We start from the raw sequence: 26,643 nt of genomic DNA on the forward strand, positions 1-26,643 counted from the left end.
TAACTTATCCCCAGACACTTTTAAATCCCCAAGAGGATAGTAACTTATTCACAAGGTACAAAGCTGTTACAAGTTTGTGGAAGAAGACCTTTATGTACAAAAAACTGAAAGAGTGTTATCTTAACTAATACTCCAGAAGATAAATTGGTAACAATATAATACTGTACTTACTTGTCAGCATGTCTGCGGTCAGGAGGAGCTGTGGCTACTCTACCCATGTCTACCAGGAAAGACTTTTCAAATAAGCTCCAAATATGATGCGAGTTGTAGATTTCCTTCATTTCAACCTCAGTATCGATGTAGCAATGGTTGAGGAAGTTGATGTAAGCCTCTTTAACCTACAGGAATGAATATATTATATTAAGAATATACATTTGGAAAAAATTTACATCATACATCGATTTTAACCTTAAACATTACACAGGATAACACTACATCATGTTTCATCTTACACTACATCATATCAAGTCCAATCCTTTCATCCATCCAAGAGTCCAAAAGTGAACTAGATAATCCCACAAGAAATAGCAGAAAATGAGAACAGGTGGTGTGTGAACAGTTCAGCTGGGGGGAGGTATTAAAAGAACCCCCATTACTCCTACAGTATGTCCAAATGACAAAAATTATCAAATAATAGTTTCTATCCTCTGACTACTGGTATCTCCAAAACTAATGCTCCAAGTTTTATGAAGTTGGTGATTGTCATATAATTTACCAGTCCTCTGCCTGTTTTTAACCTCCAACCAAAAGCCATAAAATAATCAGTTAATTCCTATTCCCTGTAACTTTGAACTGAAGCACTTGTTTTATAATTTCCACATCATTTGGTACTGGAAAATGAAAGATGTTATTTTTTTTTTCATCACCAGAGTAGCATATCAAAGTTTTCTTATACTGTATATCTCTCTATGGTTTACGTAAACATTTCCATAGGACTAAAGGACATTTTCTATACTCCATCACCTGTTTTCAAGCCCTCTTAGATAATTTCAAATCCCTTACTACTACCCGTGTATCTTCTTGACAGCCATTTCCACTCCTCCTCTTGGTATTCTCATCCAATTGAATTCCTCCCAGAACAGCTGCTTGCCCTCTTCAGCCCTTGCTACAATCTTTCTCCGTCTTTCATCGTCTTTTCTTTTGTATTCAATCGCCATATTTTGCTTACCTTTCTTCTTAATCTCCCCGTACTTTACTATATTCCTCCCTTTCTTTGTTAATCTCTACTTGTAACCTTGAGACACACACACACAAAGCCTCCCCTTCTCATTTTCAATCTACTTCTTAAGGATCGCTCCTCCAACTCTGGCATCAGCAAGAGAAACGGTCATTGGTCCTAATCAAGTCTATTTACACACAGTAGACAACAGCTCTCATACTCCATAACCATTGTCCCACTAAAACATAATGTCAATTCAGGCTAAGTTTTATATGTACAACCCATAAAATAACCAAAAGTAGGATAGATTTTGTCAAATATCCTTTGTATAAACAACAAGAGATCTTAGATAAGTTCATACAATATTCCATTACCATATTATACTATGGATGGACTATAATACACTGAACAGAAGCTTGACATGCAAAATTTCATCTCCCCCTTTGCTAAGAAATCCATATAAAAATACAATTAAATACAAAATCCATATAAAAATACAATTAAATACTGTAAATTGTAAGTTAACCGACTCAACAAGGGATGAAAATGATGAAAAATGTTTAATACACTAATTAAAACTAACAATATACATTAAACTGACTACAAACACGTGGGGAACTACCAACGACGACATCGCCATAATTTATAAATAAAAAAGTAAAACCTTGACACTAACTGGGTGATAATAGTGAATGAACAGTAAAAAATGTAGGATCAAACAGTGTGAATGTTGTCCACTAAAACTCAATATAAAGAGATATGTCCAATACTGTGTCATGCGAGAACCCAAGTATGTACATTAAAACATCTATTTTATGACCTTAGATTTTCCTACTTTGTTTAATTGAGCTAAAGGAGGCCAAGTGTTTCTAGGCAGAGTTTAGGCAGTTTGTGTGACATACCAATAAACTGTAACACTTCAGAACCACCACCACTACAATGTATGAAATGTGACTCTGACTGACTAGAAATTAAGTAATTTGCTCAATTGTTTATAAAGTCGACCCTCCTACAACATGATTAAAGACAATACAATAATGGAGTCATAAAATTAAAAATAAAAGGATTTAAATTATACTAAATCATGAATATACATAAATAACTGCCAGGAAGCTGGTGACAAGAAGCTACAGGCTTAAAATAACTTAAGGGCTCAAAGCACTTACGTGTAAACTTCAAGATACGTAACCAATCGTCTGTCACTTTAGCCTAATGAGAATTTTATTCATTAAATAAATATTAATTATATGTAAAATGATGCAGGTTGTCATGCATAGCAGTTTACAGAAAAGAAGAAAGAAACATCACAGGTAGGTAGCAGCGAGGCTAACAGCATGGAGTAAACAATGAGAAATATACGGAAGTCGATCGGCAGTCAATGTTTATACTATCATAAGTAATAGTTTTAATGAACAAAACTTGAGTATAATTGTTTCGTGATAAATTTTTTCTTGTTTCTCCTTGATCTCTTCTCTGTCTCTCTTGAGCAGGTTAGTATAACCTTCATTCATTGTTATATATTGACTTAAAGAGGTTCATGCCTCAACATACAGCTCGTGAGTAATCAGGATTCATCAACACTTTATCAGATCCATCTTGGCTTGAGTCACTACCATTGTGAGGGACACAGGTACAATATACCAGGAGTTGTCATTATCATTATTCATACATTTTCTTTTCTGTCTTCCATAATTAGTTTGTGTATAATTTGTAAAGAATTTGTTTCTTCTTTTTCTCTACTCCCTTATTCTCTCTCTCTCATCTTCTTTCTTGTTCTGTCTTCTCTTGCTCCCTCTTCTCTCCTTCTCTCTCATCTTTTCTCCCTTGCTCTCTCTTCTATTGTTTGCTTCTGCTCTTTCTTCTTCTTCTCCTCTCTCTCTATCTCTCTTTTGTAGGGCAATACCACTTTTAGTATTTGTTATCTTATCTAAGAAGACTCAGGCAGTGTAGCTTGGTGACAATGACCACTTGTGTGGGAGGAGGGGTTGCCACTGTCCTTATTCACTATATATAGTACATTTTATGGATCACTTAAAGATTAACCACCCTAAAACTGTTTTTTGGGAGGATGAGGTTAGGTTAGGTTAGATTAGATTAGGTTAGGTTAAACCATTAAGTGAAATAAACTGGAGGGGAGATCCCTTAGTGATCCAATTATTCCTCTTCCATCATTAGTTGTAGAAAAATCAGAGAAAAAACAGTTTAGTTCTTTTTTTTTCTTTTTTAAGTGAACAATTATGGCTTCTAAAATGCAATTACCATAATATGTAACCACAAAGCCTCAATGGTGGTAGATTTGAGACTTTGTACTCTATGTGGAGACCAAAGTTGATGAGCTGCACTTAGCCTTGGCTACTACAAAGGAGGTTGCAATACTGACCCACACAGGGTATATATATATATATATATATATATATATATATATATATATGTATGTATGTATGTATGTATGTATGTATGTATGTATGTGTATGTATGTATGTATGTATGTATGTATGTATGTATGTATGTATGTATGTATGTATGTATGTATGTATGTATGTATGTATGTATGTATGTATGTATGTATGTATGTATGTATGTATGTATGTATGTATGTATGTATGTATGTATGTATGTATGTATGTATGTATGTATGTATGTATGTATGTATGTATGTATGTATGTATGTATGTATGTATGTATGTATGTATGTATGTATGTATGTATGTATGTATGTATGTATGTATATATATATATATATATATATATATATATATATATATATATATATATATATATATATATATATATATATATATATATATATATATATATATATATATAAGCATTATGTTAAGCTCTTCTAAATACTGTGCAGTAGTTGATTTGGATTTCTAGAAGTGCTATAGCAAGGTACAGTTGAAGTGAAATTATTTGCTTTTGGAGAGGAATCCCATAAGTCCAGGAGCCTAACCCCTAATTTCCTCATAGACTTTTGTTTACACTGTATTTTTAAGGAACCTGACCCCTCTGTTACAGGAGGGTCGACTGTAAATAAACTTTATTTTGTGCTTTTCCCTCTCGATTGTCAGACTTCTTGGCGTAACCGACCCACCACCCTTCCCCATGTACGTCAGATAACCGAGGTTCTACTGTATATGGAAATATTTACTTTACATGCCTGAAGACTTGTGTGCTCTTCCCAAATACTACTCATAAACAAACAGAAATTGATGTGTTAACACTGAGAACTAAACTTTAACAAATTTATAGTAATTCAGTTCATCATCTAAACATGAGCAAAACTAGAAAATTCAGCTCAGCAAATATTAATGTAAGCAACATGGTGGTCAATTTCTTTGTTTTCTTGCCACTGTGCCAAGACATAAGGCTGCACAGGGCACTTGAGAGTAACTATAATATACACAGTACTAGTACACAGAAGAAACAAACACAGAGTAGAATTTATAATAAATGGTATACAGAGAATGGTGCGTGTTTTAGCATAAAGAAAGGCACACATTTAAGAGTGAAGTATACCGGTGAGTTAAATGGCAGAATAAGAATGGATGGAGACTTTGGATACTGAACACATGAGAGGTAAAGTAACAAAGTTCTACTGTACACACTTGCCATACATCATTAACATCTAAATGCAACACCAATACTCAGATTTATTGACCTACAGCATTTTTTTCTATCACTGTTGCTGTTTTCCCTTCCCTCAACCTTTTTTTATTGCTGCTTGTCAATTCCCTTTACAATTGTCACTTATACTAGTTGCAGAGATACAGTACAATGGATCTTTAAAATAAGGTGATTTCCTTCATGCCTCCTATACATACATACTATATATCAGGGCTGACACACATCTCTGGTGAAAAAGGTTAAGTTCAGCCCAGGGCCGAGATATCCCAGAGTGACACTTGACGCCTTACAAACCCTACACAGCTACAGGTGACAACCGTGGTCTCATTAGTTGGCAATGCACAACAATTACTATTTAGTGACAGCCCTAATATTAATGAAAATAGACAAAAAAAGCAAATAACCAAAAAATTAACAAAGGAAGTAACTAAATAATAAGATAACTCTATAAACAACAAATATCCCCACAATCATTAGACGACAACTACAAATTTGAGAAAAAATTATAAAAAGTAATCAACGGAACAGCTTGATAATATATTGAGGTAACCTAGTGACACACAAATAATATACAAAATTAATTTGTTCTACACTATATACATTTTGCATAATCTTGCAAACTGTTATGGGTAAGAATGAAATATGAATGTATGGACAGATGAACAGACAAGTGATATAGCTCCCTGCATACACAGTAGAGGTATATAAATAAATAATAAAATAAAAATATAATAAATCAAACTGACAACGTGAGAAATGTAATCAGGTAATTCATGAATGCTTGTAATGCAATCCAATAAACTACCTGAAATCTACATAGCATACTATTCAGGAGATCTTATAAATAATATTCAGTGGGAGGACAGTAGAGATAGATGTATGAGAGTAACAGTGTAAAGACCAGTGCAAATAAATATGTTCTTTGGCAATGAGGATATTAAATGTCACTAGAGAGAACAATATACGACCATCTTAAAATAATAAAGTACCCAAGGCATATGTGTTTCAAATTTAAATAAAATCAGTGGAGGAGTTATCAAGATATCACCCAAAAAGTAATGAACCAAGGAAATACATATCGGTTCCCCATACTACTACTTGAGGGCAGCACCAGCCTAAAATAAGATACAGCACAGTGATCACTCCCAGGGTTTGTGTGTCAGGCTGAGAGGAACACTCCACTTATCATGTCACCCAAACTTTGGTCTACTCAATCCAAACATGTTAATTAGTTCTTCCTAGATTAGTGTTCAAATGACCAGCTAAATTTCATTAATGTCAGTCCAGAGAAGTTTTGAGATATTTTGTTTACAGTTACTGTACATACATACATACATACATACATACATACATACATACATACATACATACATACATACATACATACATACACACACATCAACAAACACACAAACAAAATCATTACAATACCCCTCTATTAGCCTTCAGGTAGGGGAAATAATTTTACAGTACAGCACTACAGTACTAGAGTGTGTTACTAGTATTACGTATTATAAAATTATTTAAACAATAAAAATAATGATAGGTGCTAATCTATTATCATAATTCAGAGGACACTGTCACGGATAAAAAGAAAAACACAAAAATCATTTACAGTACTATATGTATGTAGAGGCCCGGCACAGTGGCTGTCTCGCAAATTGTACACCAGAGGAAAATTAATGTTAATTTTTTTTCTTTTCTCAGAGACGGGAATCATTACAAAATCAATGAAGATGGCAGAGAAATTAAGAAAAATTAACACTAAAGGAAAGAATCAGTTTAATGTTTATGTACACTGAACCAGATAGTAAACACCAATCAGTTGCAAAAGAATTTAATCAACAATATCCAGGCATGTGGGTGCTGTCAATTAAAATCTTTTCTTACTAATCGTAGCATCTGCCTTTCCAAACATGAACATTAAACTGAATTCTTTCCTTTAGTGTTAATTTCTCTACCATTTTTGTTAATTTCTTAGGAATCCTCAGGTGAAAAAGACAAAATAGAAGAACATTAATTTTACTATTGTGCATGGCCTATGAGACACCCTGTATTTGTGTGTGTAAACAATGAATATGTATATGTAAATGTGTATACTGTATGCTCGTCAGTTTCAGTGTGTGAGTGGGTATGTAAAGTTTTTCTACAATATACAACATAAATTCAGAATATAAGACATCAAAAGTATTAGTTAAATGGTAGTAACACAGACATAAAATGGACATAAGACTAAGCTAAAACAGGTCAACACATGGAATGGCATTTCAGCAGAAGTGAGCCAGAAGCAGATAGCAAGAAATATTAACAATAAAAAAATCTCCTTGAAAGATAATTCTTCATACAGAATTGAAAGTGTAATTATGGCTTTTACTAAGCTGATGGTAAAAGCATAATGATTGAAGGTATACATATACTGACCAGTGATAAGCTCTGGCAATGATTGACCTTGTAACACCTGGATGAGACTTAGTGTGGTGTTGCATTATTGTAAATGAAAATAAACTTATGGTGATGTTCGTGACGTTTGTGTGAATATTACAAGAGTTTTAAGTTCAATTAATTCAGTGGTACGTCTACTGTAGTTTCCAAGAAAGTTTGTCAAAAAATCAGGTGTATTTTGTTTGATCAGTCCTGAATTCTTATAGTGTACAGCAAAATCTTTTGAAGTTATATAAAACCTTGCTGCTGAAATTCATTCCAGGGAAAAAACAAAAACACACTGTACAATAATTGCTGTGCAATGCAAGAAAAGAGAAATCAATTAAATAATTTGTAAACTAATGTTATGGATGATAATAAGCACACCAGAAACTGTCCATCACTATAACATCTATCAGTCTAACAGTTACAATACCTCAATAATACACTCAGGGTGTGTCACAACCGATACAATGTCGTCAAGTGTTATAAGACTGTGACATTTAATCTCCGTGTAAACGTTCTTGCCTTCAGTCAAGTCGGCCAGTAGGTTAACAAGTTCAATGTGGTACCTATGGGGGGGATGAAATAAACTGAATATCATTTTTACGACCATATGCACACATGGGTAATAATCTTTGACTGGGGTCGGCACACTCAGAGGAGACAGCTGTCCAGCATCATAAGGAGGATTCCTAGAAAATCAAAATTTTAATATACAATTTAAGAGGGATGATTAATTGCCTCATTCAGTGTGTAATATGACAGTACAGTACACAGCCCACATACATTTGAACAGATTGTGTGCCCATAAGAAAAATCACAATACTACTGTATATAAAGAAAACTTGAATGAAAATTTTTCATTCTCATATGAATTGATCTAAATAGGACAGAAGATCATTCCAACTGCCTATTTCTCAGGCTGGATGTGTATTCTAATAAAAAAATACAGCTTTGATCAGCTAACCAAATCACTTCTTAATAAAATCAAAGCACACACTATAAACACTCTAAGTTGGTAGTATAAACCTAAAATTGAACTTTTGAACTTGAAAAACTGTGCTGAATTGGTAAGAGATCAAGTCATTGGGAGGTTGGGGGGGAAGAATAAGCCACCAATGAGGACAGCTCCTATTTATTGCACTTCTACTGTTGAACTCTTCATTGATACCTTGTGTACAGGCTGAATAAAATTGTTCGGCATCCTTGTAGTGAAGGGGTTAAGATACACAAAGTATGCAGTAATAAACAGGTACAATAGAAAAATATTTTTGCTGTTTTTGGTTTGAGATTTCTTACTGTAATATTGGCTGACCCAGATTATGAAAGGTCTGTGTTTCTGAAAACCTTTCATTAATCAAACAGTTGTAATTTGACTTCCATTACATAAAGGCAGATATTACCTTAAAAACAAACTTGCCCAAAATATACTAAACAAAACTAATAATCATAATAGTAGAGTACTGTAATGTATATACCCAAATAAGTTCCTTTAATGAAGATAATTCTTTAACCCCTCGCAGACATATCCCACAACAGCTGAAGAACGGAAGACCAAACTGTTATGGACACATCCCACAACTGTTATGATATAATTCTCGTGGAATGAAAAATATTGTGTTTTTCCCAATCTAGACATATTAGACTCTTAATTCGTAAGAAGAAATATATATATTGTATATATTTTGTTTCATCTTTTCATAAATTACTCCCAAAAATTGCATCAGGCCAATTTTGTAAACTTGGAGGTACACCAACCAAAGTAAATGTATTTTGTTTGCATGAAACAGGAACGGTCGGCAGAGGCGGCAAAAAATTAAAATAACTCGGCTGGGTGTTATCTAGTCTTGTTCAAATCAACACTTTAGGAGGTAGAGCTTGTAAACAAACAAGAAACACATCAGAGCAAACAGTACAGTATGAAATACAGAGAAGACAAATGACAAACAGTGACTACAAACATTATACCTTAATTGAAAACAATACTGTATAGAGTTGTACTGTACCTGTACAGTAAATATTTAAGAATATACAGAAACTTTAAGAATAACTGCACTAGCAAAATTAAAACCAGACATCAATATATTTTGACACTATTGTAATGAATTATATAAAATGTTTGGACAACTTAGGCCAGACACAGTAAGAAGTAAAACATCTCCCCCTCCCCCCCATGTATATCAGTACAGTACATGTATATGTTTTTGACACATGTTAAGAGGCTGAACTACACTGTACAGGTATACTAGCCAAGTTCAGTATGGGATGCTCCCAGATACCTTTGTCAGCACCTCCACATCTTCCTACGATATGAAAAGTAACCCAAAATATTAGGAACCTCGGGGTTTTCAATCACATTACAAACAGCAGAATAAAACAAAATTGTACCTTCAAAAATTCGTATATGAGACTTTTGTGAGTCATGATCTGCTGTTTAACATCCTTGAGAGTGAGAGAACATCTTGGCAGGGAGGGAATTGTGAACCAGGGCAAAGCTATAAGATTTAAACATTCAGCACAACAACACAATAGAGTACTGTATATTGTTTTTGCCTACGAATTTTCCATAAGCCAGCTAAGGTACACGTCCAACCTGAGTCTGAGGCAGATGAGACAAGCAACTGTCAAATCTTGGATCATCATACAGAAGAAGAGCTTTTTTTTTAACAACACAGTAATGAGTCTAGGCAATGTAAGAAAGAACATAATGGAATAATTAATGCAATTTTGAAGTTTTGCTTAAATCAATTTTTGTTTTACCCAATATAGGCAATAAATCATTCCTCTTGGTTTTAAATAAAGCTGTCTTGTTCCCCCTCCAACAATGCAGTGACAACTACTGGCCAACATACACCCCTCCACATGCCCCAACATCATCTGAAGCAGCATTACCTCCGGGATACAATCCGCGTGCTCTACCATAGCCACAATGTCATCCAAAGGTAACAGACTGTGACATTTGATCTCTGTAGAAGCATTCTTTCCCTCAGTACAGCAGGCCAACAGTTTCACCAGCTCTATGTGGTACCTGTAAGGTGGCTTTTCAGGTTATACATGGATAATGCTTTTCATTAATATTATTATTATTACTATTATTATTTTTACAATATTACTATTATTATTATTATTACTATTATTACAATGTTATTATTATTATTATTTATATTACTATCATATACTGTATATGTATAATCTTTATTCATATTTAGTCTACGTAAGGTGTCTTCCTAAACACCAGTAGGTAAGTCTACAGAGGGACAAATTATATGATCTTCAGAGTAACTAGCAATCTAAATCCACCAAAACTAACTTTTTCCTCCCATATGGTGAAAGATATCTCTTACAGACAATCACAGTTAGACTAAACAAAAAAAACATCAATCTACAGGTATTTAACAACTTATCAACCTTTATCAATTCTCAACTACCTGTACATGGAATGGAAACTAAACAAATATAAAATGAATGCAATATTATGTCAGTTATGAAACACAACATTACAAAGGAATTACTTTCTCATGACTACCAGACACCAAAGAACAATACAAATACTGGTAAGAGAAATGATTCCGACTGTGTTCATGGTTAAGACAGGAGTAAAGTGTGATCCTGAATGTTACAATAGGGTCACTACAGAGTTGGCAAGGAAATTATGTCAACAATGTACTATACTGTACCAGGGTACACTAAAATACTGCTGTACTTAAATTTTGATACAGAGTAATTGTATCAGTACATGGGGAGTGTTCTGTCAATTTTTTTATGTAATGAATCATTCCTTTGTTCATAAAGAAACACATGCCAATTTTCCCAAAATCTCACACTTCCAGAAATCACATATTCAACAATTTTCAAAAAAATTATCAATAAGAAATATTGAAGAAAGTTTAAAAAATAAATTAGCAAGAGTCCATTTCATACCACACTGCTGCATGGTCTTCTTAAAGCTGTTTCATAATTTGTTTACATGGCACCTTAAGCAGAGATTATAACTGTGTCTGGTAAGGACATGTGTACTGTAATTTTATACAGTATTTTACTAATTCTATGACCTTAGTAAAGTATTCAATAAAATGTCTAAATATATGGGATTCAATCAAAAAGGTAAAGATAAAAAGGTTGGAGATTAGGAGGGACAGATACCATCAACAATGGCCAGCACTGAAGTTTACTCTGCTTTAAAATATTCCAATTTGTGATATTTTAAAACAAGTATTCATGAAAATAGTATACTGTATATACAGGTACTTGTATTTATCATAAATACAAAATATTTTATATGTTCCAAGTGCTGTTAAATATTTGTGATGACTAAATGCCATTGCTGGACATGAGGAGGAGGAGAGACAAATAGTGGGCAATCATTCAGGAGTATTTGCCAATGTTTGCTATAAAATTTTAAAACCATAATTACACTAAGCTTTGTCAACCTTATACTGTATAGAAAAAAGATGCTACGAGATATTCATTGTCAGGTTGTAAACAGCTATCAAACAGAGAGGTACTACTGCCTGGGAATATATTGAAAGTACAGTATAATGTGTTGTCTAATGGTAGACCCTGCTGCCATACGGCATCACGAAAATTTACCAAATCCCAGGCTGCTGATCTGACTGACTTTCTGCTTCATTTGCACACAATTGCAGGGTCTCAATTGTTTCTCTTACTTTGACAACACAATGTATATACTGTATGTATATAGTTTCTCACTCTTGATCTATTTTATGTTTTCCATTTCTGTATTCATTTATGGTTCAATTTATTTTTATTTTGCCTACCAGTCCTCGATGTAGACTGTGCCTGGGTGGGCTAATCCCCATTAGAAAAAAAAAATAACCTGTTATTGACCATCTTGTATCAATATCCATTTAAATCCATATAAACTCTTCTGACATCATCTGACCTCTGAAGAGGAACTTTCATGAATTTACAAAGAGTGCATTTGTGCATGCATGAAAGTTTACTTATTATGAAGAGACACTAATACTTATTTATCTTGTACAAAAGTGTTCAAAGTGTTGCTCTAAATAAATAAAAAAAAAGCATAAGGAGAATTCAAACTTACAGCCAAAAATATTTTCCTTATCAGGAACAATTCCACTAAGCTGATACTGTTAAAAAATTATAAATTCAAAGTAATAATCAAATGTAAAATCAGCAATACCTGAGCGGACTGCATTCATCATAGTCCATTCTGTTGCGGTCAGCTTTCATCATTTCAATGAACATGTTGAATGAAGCTCTCTCATTGTAGAACACTAAAACGTCTTCACCAGCACTCACCTGTTTACAAGAATAACAAAACACACCTCAACTCCAGTGTACAAATTAGAAGAATTATTCTACTGTTCTACAATGACAACTGCCACTTAATTCATTAGAGTTCCATTAATCACACAGTACTTCAGCCACATACAAGAATGAACATCACACACTCCATTATTCCTGTTCCTAATGCATCAAGGTAACATACAAAGCTGTAGCACTGTCCACACCTGTTCCTTCAACTGTTTTCAGAGCTGCAGTTAGTTAATGCAGTATATAAACATTCTGCTGTTTGATGACAGTATTTATAATTTCATCATAAAAAATTAATAAATTTATAAAAAAAAGAGAAGACAAAAACAAGGGAACTACTCAGATGGTGCATTTACAGATGGGGTGACAAAACCTGCCAGGAGGAACATGTCTCTACCACCTATATTAGTTTATGACTCACCTCCTGCATAACCATATCTTGACTTCGGCGAAGGAACTGTCCTTCAGCTTTGACAATAGTCTGGAGGAATTTGAGATACTGAACATGTCGGCCATGAGTTTCAATGCAGTGGATGAAATGCTGTATGACACGTTCTGATACTTCATTACACAGGTGAGAGTTGTCCTTGAACACAGCACAAACTGTCTTGGCTTCCAAAAGCTGTAATAGTAAAGTTTGTGTAAGTCAGGACTAAGAATTAGGAGCTAAATGACAATAATTATAAAACAATGCTGGCATAATTCTCTTCTGCTTTCAAGAGGTTTATGGTATATCTACAGTTTAACTTTAAGAGTTAAAACTAAATAAAAAATAATGAATCATGTATGGTACAGTATAGCTTAAAAAGACCACTCCAGATGACAACACTTCCCTTCTCATATCAACCGTCCATTTTTTAATGAAATAAAATAAAGCAATGTCAGTTGGTGCCCCAAGCTTCCAGTAATGCCTCACTCACTACTATGTCACCCTTAGTATTCATCACTCACTACTATGTCACCCTTAGTATTCATGGGAAGGATGAGGCAGTGATATCAGGCTTTTAATGCTTATTTCTTTTAAGGTTTATGATTTCAATCTCAAATTGTTTTAGAGGTAATAATAATAATAAAACTACATAAATCAAGAACACTCATTTACAGAATGATGATAAATTATAATAACTAATTAGCTACAATATGACCTTAAAATTAGTGGGGGTTAGGTTCTCAAAATGGCCACGAATAGCATTTACTGACCAGGGGGGAGGGGGGTACATTTTTACTCGTGTGCAAAGAAATATATCTGTATTCCCTTTACGTGTTTGCCCTTATAACAATTATTTCTTTGACCTGTTTTATATATATGTTTGTGCACCCACCCACCCACACATAAATAATAAAGGGAAATCCATTATCAAATAATAAAAAACAAGACAACAAAATGTACAAAAAATGTGAGTCTACCTCCCCAAGTAAACTCCGTGCTTTGTTATTAAAGTTAACTTTAATAACAAAGCACGGAGTTACTTTGGGATCCTCTAAATAAATAATAAAGTTGGTTGCTCACCCCAGGATTCAGGAAGAGATCAATACTCTTGTATAGAAGAGCTTGATTGGGCCGATCTCCAAGGCAAAAGTTCTGAAGGAACTGATGTGCTAACTCAATCAGTTCATTCATACGTTTATCTTCTTTTTTATCATAAGGAATCTGAAGAAACAAATAGTAGTATACAGCTATATGATAAATGGTGGGTTGTTTCTGAAATCCCATTTTATAATTACGTCTGATAATCATAAAATGTGAAAATCACGACTAAGTTCAAGGGCTTAGGAACCTAGTAAAGCCCTAAACTCAGCACTGGGGCTTATTTGCACATAAGCCTCTCTCCCATAGCAATCCTTGCCTATGTATAGAAGTGAGGTTTGAGAAGCTGCAGTTGCCTGATGATGGAGAGTTATAGAGTTGTGAGACCACACAGTGCATGTGTTACCCATTACTAAGATGTCTTATAAGAGTTAGCATTATTTTAACAATAGTAGTGCCAAAAAAAGATTGAAGCTTCTTTTTTACATTAATATTTTCAATTATAAAATGTAATGGATATCATGTTCTTTACCTAACTCAATTGGATTTTCTTGCTATTTTCTTTTCAAATACAAAGTCCTCAAAAAATTTATCAATAGAAACCAATAATTTCCTATAAATAAATCCATACCAAAAAACTGGGAGTTTTGTCAATAAAATCACACTCATACCTTAAAACTTGTCACATAAAATTATAATGGACCCTTACACAGTACTGTACTTTATTTAATATCGCCTTTTAGTGTTTACACAAACTATCAACCCTTCCTTCTGTAAGAGGGACTAACAGAATTCTGAAAGTCAGTGAGAGAATCTCAACAATATATGCACCTACAGTACCTGCAACAACTCTAAGACAACAGAGTGGATGCCCATATTTCTTAAAAGACGCTGTTCATTTCTCTTCGGTGTCAGGTTGCCGTGACTAGACTGCGTTACACACAGTTTATTCATTCGTAAAAGAATCTACAATAAAATAAAACTTTCTATTAAAAGTTGAAATGTAAAACAGTTTAATTTGTTGTGTCACAAATGAAGGTAAATTGTTGCATTAAAAATTATTATATCATACTTCAGCCTTAGGATAACATATGAACCAATTATATCTACAGTATAACAGTTTTAGCTATATCACTATCAACAAATAATATACTGTATGCAGTGTACTTCAACACAGTTACAAAAAACAAAATAATAACTATGGGATGTTCATTGACAAGATATTTCACAGAAACCTGGATATCCTGGGTTTGTTTGATACATAACTGAAGAGCAGAGGAGAGTAAAGGGGGTAAAGTGTCTGCAGGAGTAAGACCAAAAGAAGAAGTAGTGGTGTTACTGAGTCAAGTGATGTGGAGTTGTACAATACAGTATATAAGAGGATCAGGTCCTAGAATATTATTGGACTCGGGTTCAACCAATAGACTTTGGATAGTAACAAGAAAGTGAACGGAGACATTTGTTACATTAGGTAAAAGAAACTTCAACATCACAGAAAAATCACCAGAGACGTTGCCTTACCTGTTGGATCCTCTTGTAGTTATCTTGTTGCTCAGGTTCCAGTGGAGGGCCAAGACCCAAGTCAATGGCCGACTCCTGTTTGTCTTGAGCCGAGAGCATCGGTTTGTGATGTTTTTTAGGTTTACTCTCACCTGAAATTATATTATATACAATTTCAGTAAAAAAGTATATATAAAAATATTGATCCAGAGATTCTATTTTCTATTAAGATTACATTACTGTACTTATAACCTGTCACATCACCTTAAAACAACCCAAACTGTGGTAATTAACCAAATCATCAGAAAGTTCTCTGCCTTAATACTCACCATCATCGTCATCATCATCTTTTGCCTTCTTCTTCTTCTTTTTACTTCCACCGCCACCACCGTCCTCATCCACACTTCTCGACTTGTAGACCCATAATTCTGACTTCTCTACTAGATTGCGTAGGTCATCCAAATCTTCTTTTATCTGTTTGTACGACTCCACATCCCCATCTTGCACCAAAAGCTGCACCTAAAAATATAAATTCGTATTTTGTAATAAACTCTTCACACTAAAGGAAAATAAATATGGTAGTAATTTCTAAGCACATCTACAGTACATCCACATAAATTCAATCCGCCATCTCCAGGTAGGCCACAAAGTTAATAGATTCAAGTCTCAATCGTGATATCCTCTTCTCTGCAAAAAATTAGTGCTGTTCTCTTGGCAATAACACAAAAGCTCTTAAAATCCATAGATGAAGTGAGAGTTTAATGCTACGGAGTTCAGATTCTGGTCCTTCAGTCATTTTTTCTATTTATGTATTCCTTACTACTCTTGGTGTTAGTTTGGCTGAAAGTGAACAAGACAGGTTAACAAAGATTCTGAGATTGTCAATAATCTTCTTGATTGAGCTCCACTCACTAATGTTATACTGTATGTCTGCTCAAGGGCTACAGGTCCCTCACTACCTTCTAGTCTTCTAAATATCAGTACAGTACATCAGTTTATGGCATCATTCTCTTCATTTGCAGAAGCACTTTAGGATATTTTGGGTCCATATTACCAATGAAGAGAAGAATTTAGGTTGAAAACTTTATTGGGTCTTCACAGTAGAAGTACCACATGTGTGTGCGTGTGTGTGTGTACTGACAAGCATCAAGACATGCTCACGACTTCTCAGGCATGGCGTGGAAAAAATTAAACATGCAGAGAACGTAGTATTCAAGTGTACAGAAACTTGGGTGATGGAAAGTTACACATTTCCAGGTGAAACCTCTTTGTGTGAAACCATCTATAAGAAAGGAGATCTGCTATTTGTAAATTTCAAGTTAAAGTTAAAGTAGAAAAATAACAATGTATCGGTATAGGAATACCCTTGTTCACAAAAGGGTTAGGGACTGAAGGACCAAAGCTAATGCAGGGTGGCTGTAAACAAGAACAAATACATGTGCATACCTGTTCACTTAAAATACAGTACAGTATTGTATAATATTACCTGTTTGAAGTTTTGGAGTACTTCCTGCCTCTGTGAGAAGTGTCTGAAGAGCAGCTGCAGAGAACGTGACACCAGAGGAGGATACTCGTGCATGGTCAAATGCAGCAGCACACGGAGAAACTTCTTTCCACCCTCGCCGTCTAAATCAAGGTTAGAGTTTTCCTCCCTGAAAAGGGATCATTAACTGGCTAAAAGTTTGACATGAAGTACACATATATTAAACCTATGGTCAAATATTTTTGTTGTAATGTAAGTTCTGCATGAGCCAACTCTGAGCTACAGAAAAATTTGAATGAAAGAAAAAAGGATTTTGACTGTTAAACACTCCATTTGTGAAGACCAAGAACCCTTCACAAGGTTTTCCTACTTATATTTCACTCACGTTTCATCAAAAATACTTTGAGCCTGAGCCCAGATGTTTTCCAGATTTTTATTCTTTAATCCTTGTGATATTCCTTCACCAGTAAGGGAACTTGGATTTTCATCAGACTCCTTCTTGAAAATGGAGAGTAGACAGCTGATGCGGTAGTCCAGACGTACATTGAGGATGAACTGTAAAATTGGTCACTTTAATAGAAAGTCAAATTAAAATAATGTCAGACTGAAAATCAAGTTTTCTGAGAACATGTCACTGGTAAAAACACTGTTCAATATGTAGTGTGCTGTATTAATACTTTCAGTACTGTTCTTAGTATAAAATAATATGTATTAATTTTATTCAGTGTTATCTTTCATAAGAATAGAGCACACGCAAGCTCCTGTTGAAGTCCAAGTGAGAAGTGAAATGTTAAAATTTAAGTACAGTACAGTACAGTACAGTATATACTTCCAGAATAAAATGTTCTCACAGGAAGGGTTACTGTACAAGAGATAATGACTAGTATTGAAGATGATGGCGGCAAGGGATCAATAGGAGTGAGGGACAATAATTTAGAGACACTGTTTAATGTAGAGGACAGAGCAATAATACTGTATTAGGATAAGCTAAAAGTTAAGATGTTTAAGATATTTGGAGGAGAATAAAAATATACTGAAAGCAAATCAAAACATGATGGCTAGTAAGGAGCAAAATAATCCGGATATGAAAATTGGTAGTTTTAAAAGTTTAAACAATAGGAACAGTGTATGTGATTTCAAGTGAAACAATGGAATAAAACCTGGAGATAAGAACCAACATAATGTTAGAACAATAATGTGGTAAAAAAAAGATCTTCCTTTACAGACACTAACAGGAGGCAGCCTGAACAAGACCACAATGTCTCATGAAGTACAGTAGTTTGCACCTTAAGGTAAACTGTAACCTCTAATCCTTCACTTTGACCAACAGCAATCATGATACAGCGAGTGCTCTTCAGAGTACTTCCAGTCATATCATCTTGGGATTTATTACACAATCCCTATGATCAGTGTGTGTGTGTGTGTGTGTGTATTCATGGGTGTCTCCAAACTGGTGCCAAGTTATAAAAAATCAATCAATTTATTGAAAAAACTGCATACTAGTGAAATGTGCTGATATCACAAAAGTATATACTGGAAAAAATGCTTAATGTGATCTTACATAAGAGTACTATACTGTACTGTACAAGCCAATATAGTATAGTACAGATACTGCATTTCTAGTACAGGTACACTCAAAGACTAGTCATGAACAGCTGCATGGAGCCTACAATAGTGACCTCTAGCAATGAGGAAAATCATATGATAAATAAATAAAATAAGTTTAAAAATAGAAATTAAAATATACCGGTATTTAAAAACTGCTTTAAAATTCACATGTACTTAAGTACCCGTATTGCAATTAAGAATTGTTCTCAATGCCAAAAGTAACTAGTGTAGGTTCTGTGTAGCTGTCCACGACTTGAGTCCTTGAGTGTATGTACTGTACAGTGTACTCTACTATGATAATTATAAGTAAGAGATCCTGAAGTAGAAAATTCCATAGCAAAGGCTGTAAGGTCTAACCCTGGGATGTTGATTGGTCAGCCCCCACCCCTGCCACCATCAGTGTACTAATTGGGTAAGTCAGGCTGTGAGGGAAGTAGCCAGTGTGTGGGTTCCTCAGTCCCTGTTTAGGTTGTTTTGTGTGTACTGTACTCTGTTATTCTGGTGTACAGTATTTCCATGCATTTATCATATTCTTGATTGCAGATGAAACTTAGAATTAAGCATTTCAAATATTTTCATTTTCAAAAATTTTTCACCAAACTTGAATGCAATTCACAAGATATATAGATGTGCGTGCATGTATGCGTGCATGTGCATGCCTGCTTGCGTGCATGAGTGTACGTGGGAAGCATTTAGGGATAAATAATTATCATCCGATTAAGCTTTAAAATGCCATAGACCTTTTTACAAAATAGGGATCGCTTTTTGTTGTTATTGTTATAACTTCATAGAAGTTAGTGCATTTATAGTGAAATCAACTCTAACTTTTTATAACTGAAATCTACTAAAATTAGGTTAGGTAAGTTATTGTTATATTAATTTTAATTAAGTTAAGTTAGGGTAATACTGTACTGCTACTACTCACTTTTAGTTTGCATTGTTTATCGATACGATTGCTCCTATGTACACAATAGTACTGTACACACCGCTTCAAATTTTCAACAAATCATACACTGTAATTACTGCTAAGATGCAAATACTGTATCACTAAAATGCATGATATATATATATACATACGTATATATGAGAAAGAGAGAGAGAAACAAAGAGGAGAGAGAAAGATAAATTATTGGAGACAAAAAAAAGGTAAAGAAATCGTTATTATAAAAACTAAAACAATATATATTATATTACACCCATCAGCATGGTGCCTGGGGGAAGCCCAAGTTTGCCATGTGGGTCTGTACGTCTTTCTCCTCACCAAACATGCAAATATGTTCAATTTTCTCTGCAACTACTTTTCATTATAGCACCAAAGAGCAATCCCTCAACTTCTAATGGTGGTGACAACAAGAAATATAGAGTGAATTGGCTAACCATAAAATTATAAAGGGGTGCGGTGGTCAAGTGGATATAGTACTCGCCTCCTGACTTAATGGCAATTGGTTCAAGTCCCGCAGCAGGCCACTGAGTAGGGTGCCCCCAGTCTACCCAGCTGCAGAATGGTCACCTAACTTTAAAATTGGAGAAGTAAATGGGAATGGTGGCGGCATGGTTATCGTAACGTGCTGGTACTCCACTGTCCTGCCTTCAAATCCTCATTAACCCGTTTGCTCAGAGAGGCCGATATGGTCACCAAACACTTTACTACTGGGCGAGAGAATGGGTGAGGGGGTGAGGTATGTAAAGGAGGGGTGGGTGAGAGAGGGAGTGGACGAAGAAGGGGATGAGTGAGGGTGGGGATGTGTGTGTGTGCTTCAATCACTCAGCTCGCAGCCCACTGCCCACCATTTGGTGGTCAGTCTCTTATCAAACAAGTAAACAGAACAGGCTGGCCACTTAGAGATATATGTAAGAAAACAGATAAATATAGTAAGCTCAACACTCACCCTACACAAGAGGGAAAAATCAACTAGGCCTAGTGGGATATCTGAGTGCCTTAGAATAAGACTAGTGCCATACCAGAGCAATTTTACCCTCTCAGCTTTTCCTACTGTGATGGAGACTAAAGGATGTACAGTACCAGGTAAGTCCCTTTGGCTAAGGAGTTAAGGAGGCAATAGGTGATTAATATCTGATGTGAGCCAATACCAGTAGTTTGATCACATCTCCATACCACAGAACATATTCCTATCTGATCTCAACCTACCTGTGTTATGTGATGCCAGACCCACATGACAGATATCATGGGTCGACTCATAAATTTATGGTGTGTTTAGCATGCCCAGCATGACTGTAGGTCATTATTGTCAGGGCATGCCCTCACGTGTACCCCCATTCACAAAAAAGGAGGGGTGTCAGCCATGCTGTCTCCTTTTACACCAAAAGCTTAAGTCTGCAAGGTGTTGTATCCACACTGCCCCTAACCATCTGGTCTATGGGGTTAATGTTCACTTTACATAATAAAAATTTGCAACAATTGACAGGTCTGATAAGGGACATACTACTAAGAACTTAATGGTTAAGTATGGTACATCACAAAACCACTTCAGCCCACCTACCCTACCATCAAAACACCTCACATGTTCTAGGGTATCTGTACTGGAGACATTCACTTAGACTGTAAATACAGTATATATCCCAATAATTAGCTTGTTTACATCAGTTTGTGTTATTTAATATGTTTTATTAACACTGTCCTCTTCTGTGTGTGACAGACCAAGGTTATTCATACTTTTCTGTATTTCAAGTCATGGGTAATTCACATAACTCTGAATTTCATACACCATTCAGTCCTATAGTTTATGAAACACTGAAGTTTTACTGCAATTATATGCCATGCAAGATTATATTATTACTGTAATAATGGAATTAATGTTTTACTATGAATATTTAAGGTTATGTTTAGACAAATATATACATAATGGGACTTTACAGTTAATGGGTCCCCTAGCAGTAACTCTCCCATTAACTAGAAGGTTTACTCCACATACAGTAGACACAATCATAAACTGACCTCCAATATCTCGATTATCTTTAGTTTTGTGTCCATGACGAGCGTGTCCTCCTTCTCCGTCACTCCCACTTTCTTCTTGGGGCTCGTTCCTCCGCCCAGCCTCGGCCCCATCCGTGTGGTCCCTAGAGCCAAGTTGGTGACAACAGCACCCATATCACCCAAGCTCTTAAACACACCCCCTTTAGCTGCTTATTACGGCAGGGCAGAAATACAAGACAAAGAGAAAAAGAAAAAGGGAAAAAGAAAGAAAAGAGAAAGAGGACAAAAGACAAAAATTAACACCATCAGAATTATAGAAAAAATGAGAGAATAAATGAAAATGAAATATGAAAACAGAAAGAATAAGGAAGAGTTATGACAGAAACCCCATAGAGGAAACGCAGTGAGCAGACAGAAATTCCAAAGACATGATAAACAAAATAAGATACAATTTGAAGTCAAGGCAATCAAGGGGCAATTGGAAAATGAGCAATCAGTAAATCAGACGAAAATTATGCAATTCAGAGATATTAAGAAAACAATTAGAACATTAGCATAGATGACCAATTAGAAATGTCCAAAGCCATTGAAAAGACGTGAGCATGATTATATAACAAACCCGAATGCAAGGTTTAAGTGATCCATATTCAGTGAAGATCAAAGCGTCGTAAAATGATACATGGAGTTACAGAACACAATTTGAAACAGTTGCGGTAAAAATTGAGCAAGTCCACAATGAAGTGTATAAGAGGTCCAGTTTACAAATAATAAGAGCAAGCATGAATTAGGGTTCACACAAAATGTCATGCAATAATATGAAGTCATGTCACAAGCACAAGAGTAAGACAAGTAAGTAACAGATCATGCCACAAGTTCAGCAACAAGAGGGTAACAGATTATGCCATCAAAAGCAATGAGAGGAGAAGAAAGCAGGAACGAATCAAGGAAGAGGGGTGGGGAGGGGTGGGGAGGGGTGAGGAGGAAAAAAGAAAAAAAGAAAATTAGTAAAAACACAACAGATAAAAACATATAAAAAAAATCAACAACGATAAGATTGAAAATTAATTGACACAATTATATTTTTCATTTTCCTGAGAAAAACTAGAGGAAAAAATCCAAACATAAAATATGGAAACTATAAAAAGATATAAAATATAATGAATATATTAAAAACAGTGAAAACACACATAAAATAGCTAATAAATTAACAATGAAGTGTATATAAATGCAACGTTAGAACCAAACACCGTCTACAGAACATGTAAACCAGAGTAAAACATCACATACTACATTCCTTCTCTAATGATGGTAACAATTTTAAGTATAATCAGACATCTTGAATCCCTGTCTTTAAGTGCCGTTCCTGTGCCTCAAAAACAACTCGGCAAATCCTAAAACAAATGAGGAGGTAAAGGTACAAAATCTTGACTGGAAAACAAATGGATAAACTTTAACTTTAAAATTTTACCGTCACTTTCATTAACTTTCTTCTAATTATTTATGTAATTACTGTACTTAACTTTTCTCGGGGGGGGACGTAAGGAAGGTGGTCAATGATAACTAAATACTGTATTGACATTTAAACCTAATATTTTCTCTTCCAATCTCTTATGCCTTTTCCTATTATGATGAAGGATGACCAGAACTGAGAAATGACCAAGACTCTCCCTTCTTTCAATGTTATTCATTCCCTAACTGTTATAACAGATTGGGGTTTCCTTTAAAAAAAAAAAAAAAGACACCAAGATTCCCATCTAGTTTATTCATCCTGTCATTTCATTGAAGCTCACAAACCACTCAACACTAAATGTGCGCACCAAGTTATCTGCAATACTAGTTTCATTACCCCCAAAAGAGTATCATTAACTGGCTTTGTAATTACACCACCAATAGCCTCAAAAGGTGCAACACTTACAGACAAGTCAAAAGGCTAGATTAGCTGAATGAGGGAGGGAGAGAGAGAGAGAGAAACATAAATTGGTATATAGTACAAGATGTGTGACTGGCAAAGGGCAAATAGTTGATGAAGCTTAATCATTGTATTTGCAATATAAATTAATATCATACGATGCCTTAGCTAATACAATACTCATTAGGAGTTGCATGCAAGACGTATGCTCTGTGAGCTTAAGTTTTCAGACATCAAAAAAGCAAGGCGTTATACAGACAACAGTCACAAGATATTACAGTACAACATGAGAATGGTGATGACAAATACAAGGCATATGTAAAGTCACTATTGTAGTCCCTAATCTGGGCAAAATTGATCAAAATCCAAACAACAAATAAACACCAAATGTTTATATTAACATCCTTCAAGACATCAACTTAATCCACAGCCCAAACCATTGCATACTAGACATCTAGACGAGTTAGCCTTACCGTAAAATCCCTCGACATAATCCTAAATTGGCAACAGTTGACGGGATATAAAATAACACTGGCCACACTCTCGATGGCCAGCTGGTTTACTCATCTAAAAAAAAATTGAACCACCAGCCAAAGCCTTTTAACTTAATTACATTGACTTGTATAAAACTACTTGTTATAAAGTCACACAGATACATTAGGTCATCCACACTAATGTTAGATTTATTTCATTATATTTAAATCCTGATTACCAACACTTTTAATAATCAGTATTTTAACTCCAAACATTAGGCAACCATAAAAAAATAAATGAAATGCATATACTTTATGTCTATATGTTAGTGTGTTTTCCCTCAAAAGGATAACTAAATTATATTAATTTCTTGCATGATATAACTCTATAATTAATACTTAATTAAAAAAAAAGTTTTCCTACAGAAGCTAAGGTCCTCACACTACAGTTACCTTCTGAAGCATGTCCTCCTCCCCAGTCACTCATTCACCTACAGTATTAACATTGTAACGTTTTACGACAATTTATAGATCTGTTCACCTGAACCTCTACTATCCTTTTATGATAAGATTATTATTGAATTATACGACTATTTTCGTCTCTATTCAGCTGTATCATTTAAATTTATATCTAGCAAATTACTTATGTAACTAAATAGGCAGCCCAAGGAAATTTATAATCAATTACTCGTGTTACACATTAAAATTAAACAAATTTGTTCTTTTATCCTGTTATTTATGCTGCAGCACCCCCTGCAGCAAAACTTAGCCACTTATAGAAGAAAATTATAAAAATGCTAACCAATGTTTACCTGACAACCCTTTTAACAGCTCTCATAAAAATGTGCAGTTAAGAGGTAACACTGTTCTCATATGTCTTGCATAAGAACTTAAAACACATTAAACATGCACTATATTTACCTTGATGTATAAAATTAACATGCTGAGTGAACTTTCACAATTTCTGAAGCACTTAAATCAGTAATGGATACTGTGGACACAATTTGCATCATAATGCTAAAGAAGAAATTCTGGGAGAGAACAGTAGTCTCGCAGGTATGTATTGCTCACAGAAGTGAAACAATGCATCAGAAGTTAAAATATATATGCTAACCCCTTCCACACACACTTGTCAAATGTATGGAGTATTAAGGCCACATCAAGGGCAGTGACACTAAATACATATACTATTCATTAAAATTATGTGCATAAAACTACACTGGATATTTTTTATTAAACAATCAAATAAATCTTTTAGAAACCAAATGGCTAAGTGGTGACAAAACAACATTCTCATCAACAGAACACTGCCACGATGTTACTTTAGTAAGAGAGTTATCCATGAAGGTGCAGTGCGTAACAGAATACTAAATTTACCTTCTTTTGTGTCCGACACCTTTCTACTGGGTGACTTTTTGGGAGAGGCTTTTGGGCTCGGGGTCTTTGACTTTGGGCGAGAAGTTTCCTCCTTACTACTAGAATTAACACCATCTGTACTAAGGACTTGAACTTTTGAACAAATTGTTGTAACGCTAGCAGCCATAGTTACTGTACTAGAGGTCTCATCACTAGCACCACTAGAACCCTCATGAGCAGCAACTTCAACAATGTGAGGTGCAATGACAGCTTCACTACTGCTAACATTAGAAGTAGATGATATGTCTGAGACAGAAGCTGTACTTAGCTGGTCAAGCTTAGGTTCATCATCCTTACAAGTATCCTCTACAGCAGCATGTGGGAAAAAATTATAAGGATTTATACTCAACCTTTCCATTACTATACAGGAAGCAACATTACCAACACCTAATACAATAACATAGCCAAAAACTAATTTTGTTAATTCAGTAACTGGGATCTCTGCTCCATGACTACAACAGTTCCATGCAGCTCTTACAATACTCCATATACAAATCATTATATTTGCACATTCTAAAACATTTGCATATTAAACATATTGTACAGTTGTTTTTCAAATCAAATATTCAGGGTACCATTGAACTGAAATCAAATGGATATAAAGTTTTTGAGTCTGGTGTATATTTTTGGGTTTATTTCAGTTTAAATCTGTTTGTACAGTATTCTAAACCCACCCAATATATACAGACAGTCCTCAATATATGCATCCCACTATGTACATAGACAAAAACTTTTTTGAGAGTATATTTAGATGTATTTAAGTAAATTACTATCTGGGAATCCATAACACAAATGCAATGGTCAATGGGAGGTGACCTTCTGGAGACCACATCTGATTTCTCCCACCACTAAGTGTGACCACGAGAGGCAGGAGTGAGTCTCTGACACACTACCACCACAGTTGCTGTCTTTTGTAATTAGACTGAACTTCAGTATATTTTTACCAGGTAACTAAAGACAAAACACGAAAAAAACTTATCAAATCATAAATACTCTCAAGATTTCACCAAACTTCATAAATAAATTACTCCTTCCCTGTATATATTTTTTATCTGGTTAATTATGTACACTCTGAGTCAAGCTTTAATGTTTGTACTGTACATCTAAGTCATCTCCTCTAATGTGGTCCAGTTCCTTGGATGGTGAGTAAAGAATAAACTGTATTTTAGTCTATACCACACCAGTTTAATGTATGCCTTGTTCATACTATGGTGTTTTAGGTACACTCTAATATATGCTTATGGCTTTTCAGTCTATACAAAAGTGATGTGTATAACTGA

The 26,643-nt window shown here is 34.8% G+C and overlaps 1 protein-coding gene across 22 annotated transcripts in view; it reads right to left on the reverse strand.

Annotated features, from left to right (window-relative positions):
• Positions 1-26,643, reverse strand: part of LOC121871416 (inositol 1,4,5-trisphosphate receptor-like) — a 136,113-nt gene that overhangs the window by 51,113 nt on the left and 58,357 nt on the right. For 15 of the 22 annotated variants that reach the window (XM_042373674.1, XM_042373677.1, XM_042373678.1 and 12 more), the window contains 12 exons: positions 25,325-25,669; positions 21,587-21,708; positions 17,408-17,577; positions 17,026-17,191; positions 15,869-16,058; positions 15,561-15,691; positions 14,880-15,005; positions 14,022-14,162; positions 12,933-13,133; positions 12,378-12,496; positions 10,106-10,241; positions 172-338 (listed from right to left, as the gene is read on the reverse strand). In XM_042373674.1, the coding sequence (XP_042229608.1) occupies positions 172-338; positions 10,106-10,241; positions 12,378-12,496; positions 12,933-13,133; positions 14,022-14,162; positions 14,880-15,005; positions 15,561-15,691; positions 15,869-16,058; positions 17,026-17,191; positions 17,408-17,577; positions 21,587-21,708; positions 25,325-25,669 (2,014 nt within the window). Of the gene's footprint in view, positions 1-171; positions 339-7,646; positions 7,783-10,105; positions 10,242-12,377; positions 12,497-12,932; positions 13,134-14,021; positions 14,163-14,879; positions 15,006-15,560; positions 15,692-15,868; positions 16,059-17,025; positions 17,192-17,407; positions 17,578-21,586; positions 21,775-25,324; positions 25,670-26,643 lie in introns of all 22 variants that reach the window. The other 7 variants (XM_042373693.1, XM_042373692.1, XM_042373690.1 and 4 more) reach the window with 4 other exon arrangements.

This window comes from Homarus americanus, unplaced genomic scaffold (assembly GCF_018991925.1).
Source record: "Homarus americanus isolate GMGI-L3 unplaced genomic scaffold, GMGI_Hamer_2.0 scaffold45698, whole genome shotgun sequence".
NCBI lineage: Eukaryota > Metazoa > Arthropoda > Malacostraca > Decapoda > Nephropidae > Homarus > Homarus americanus.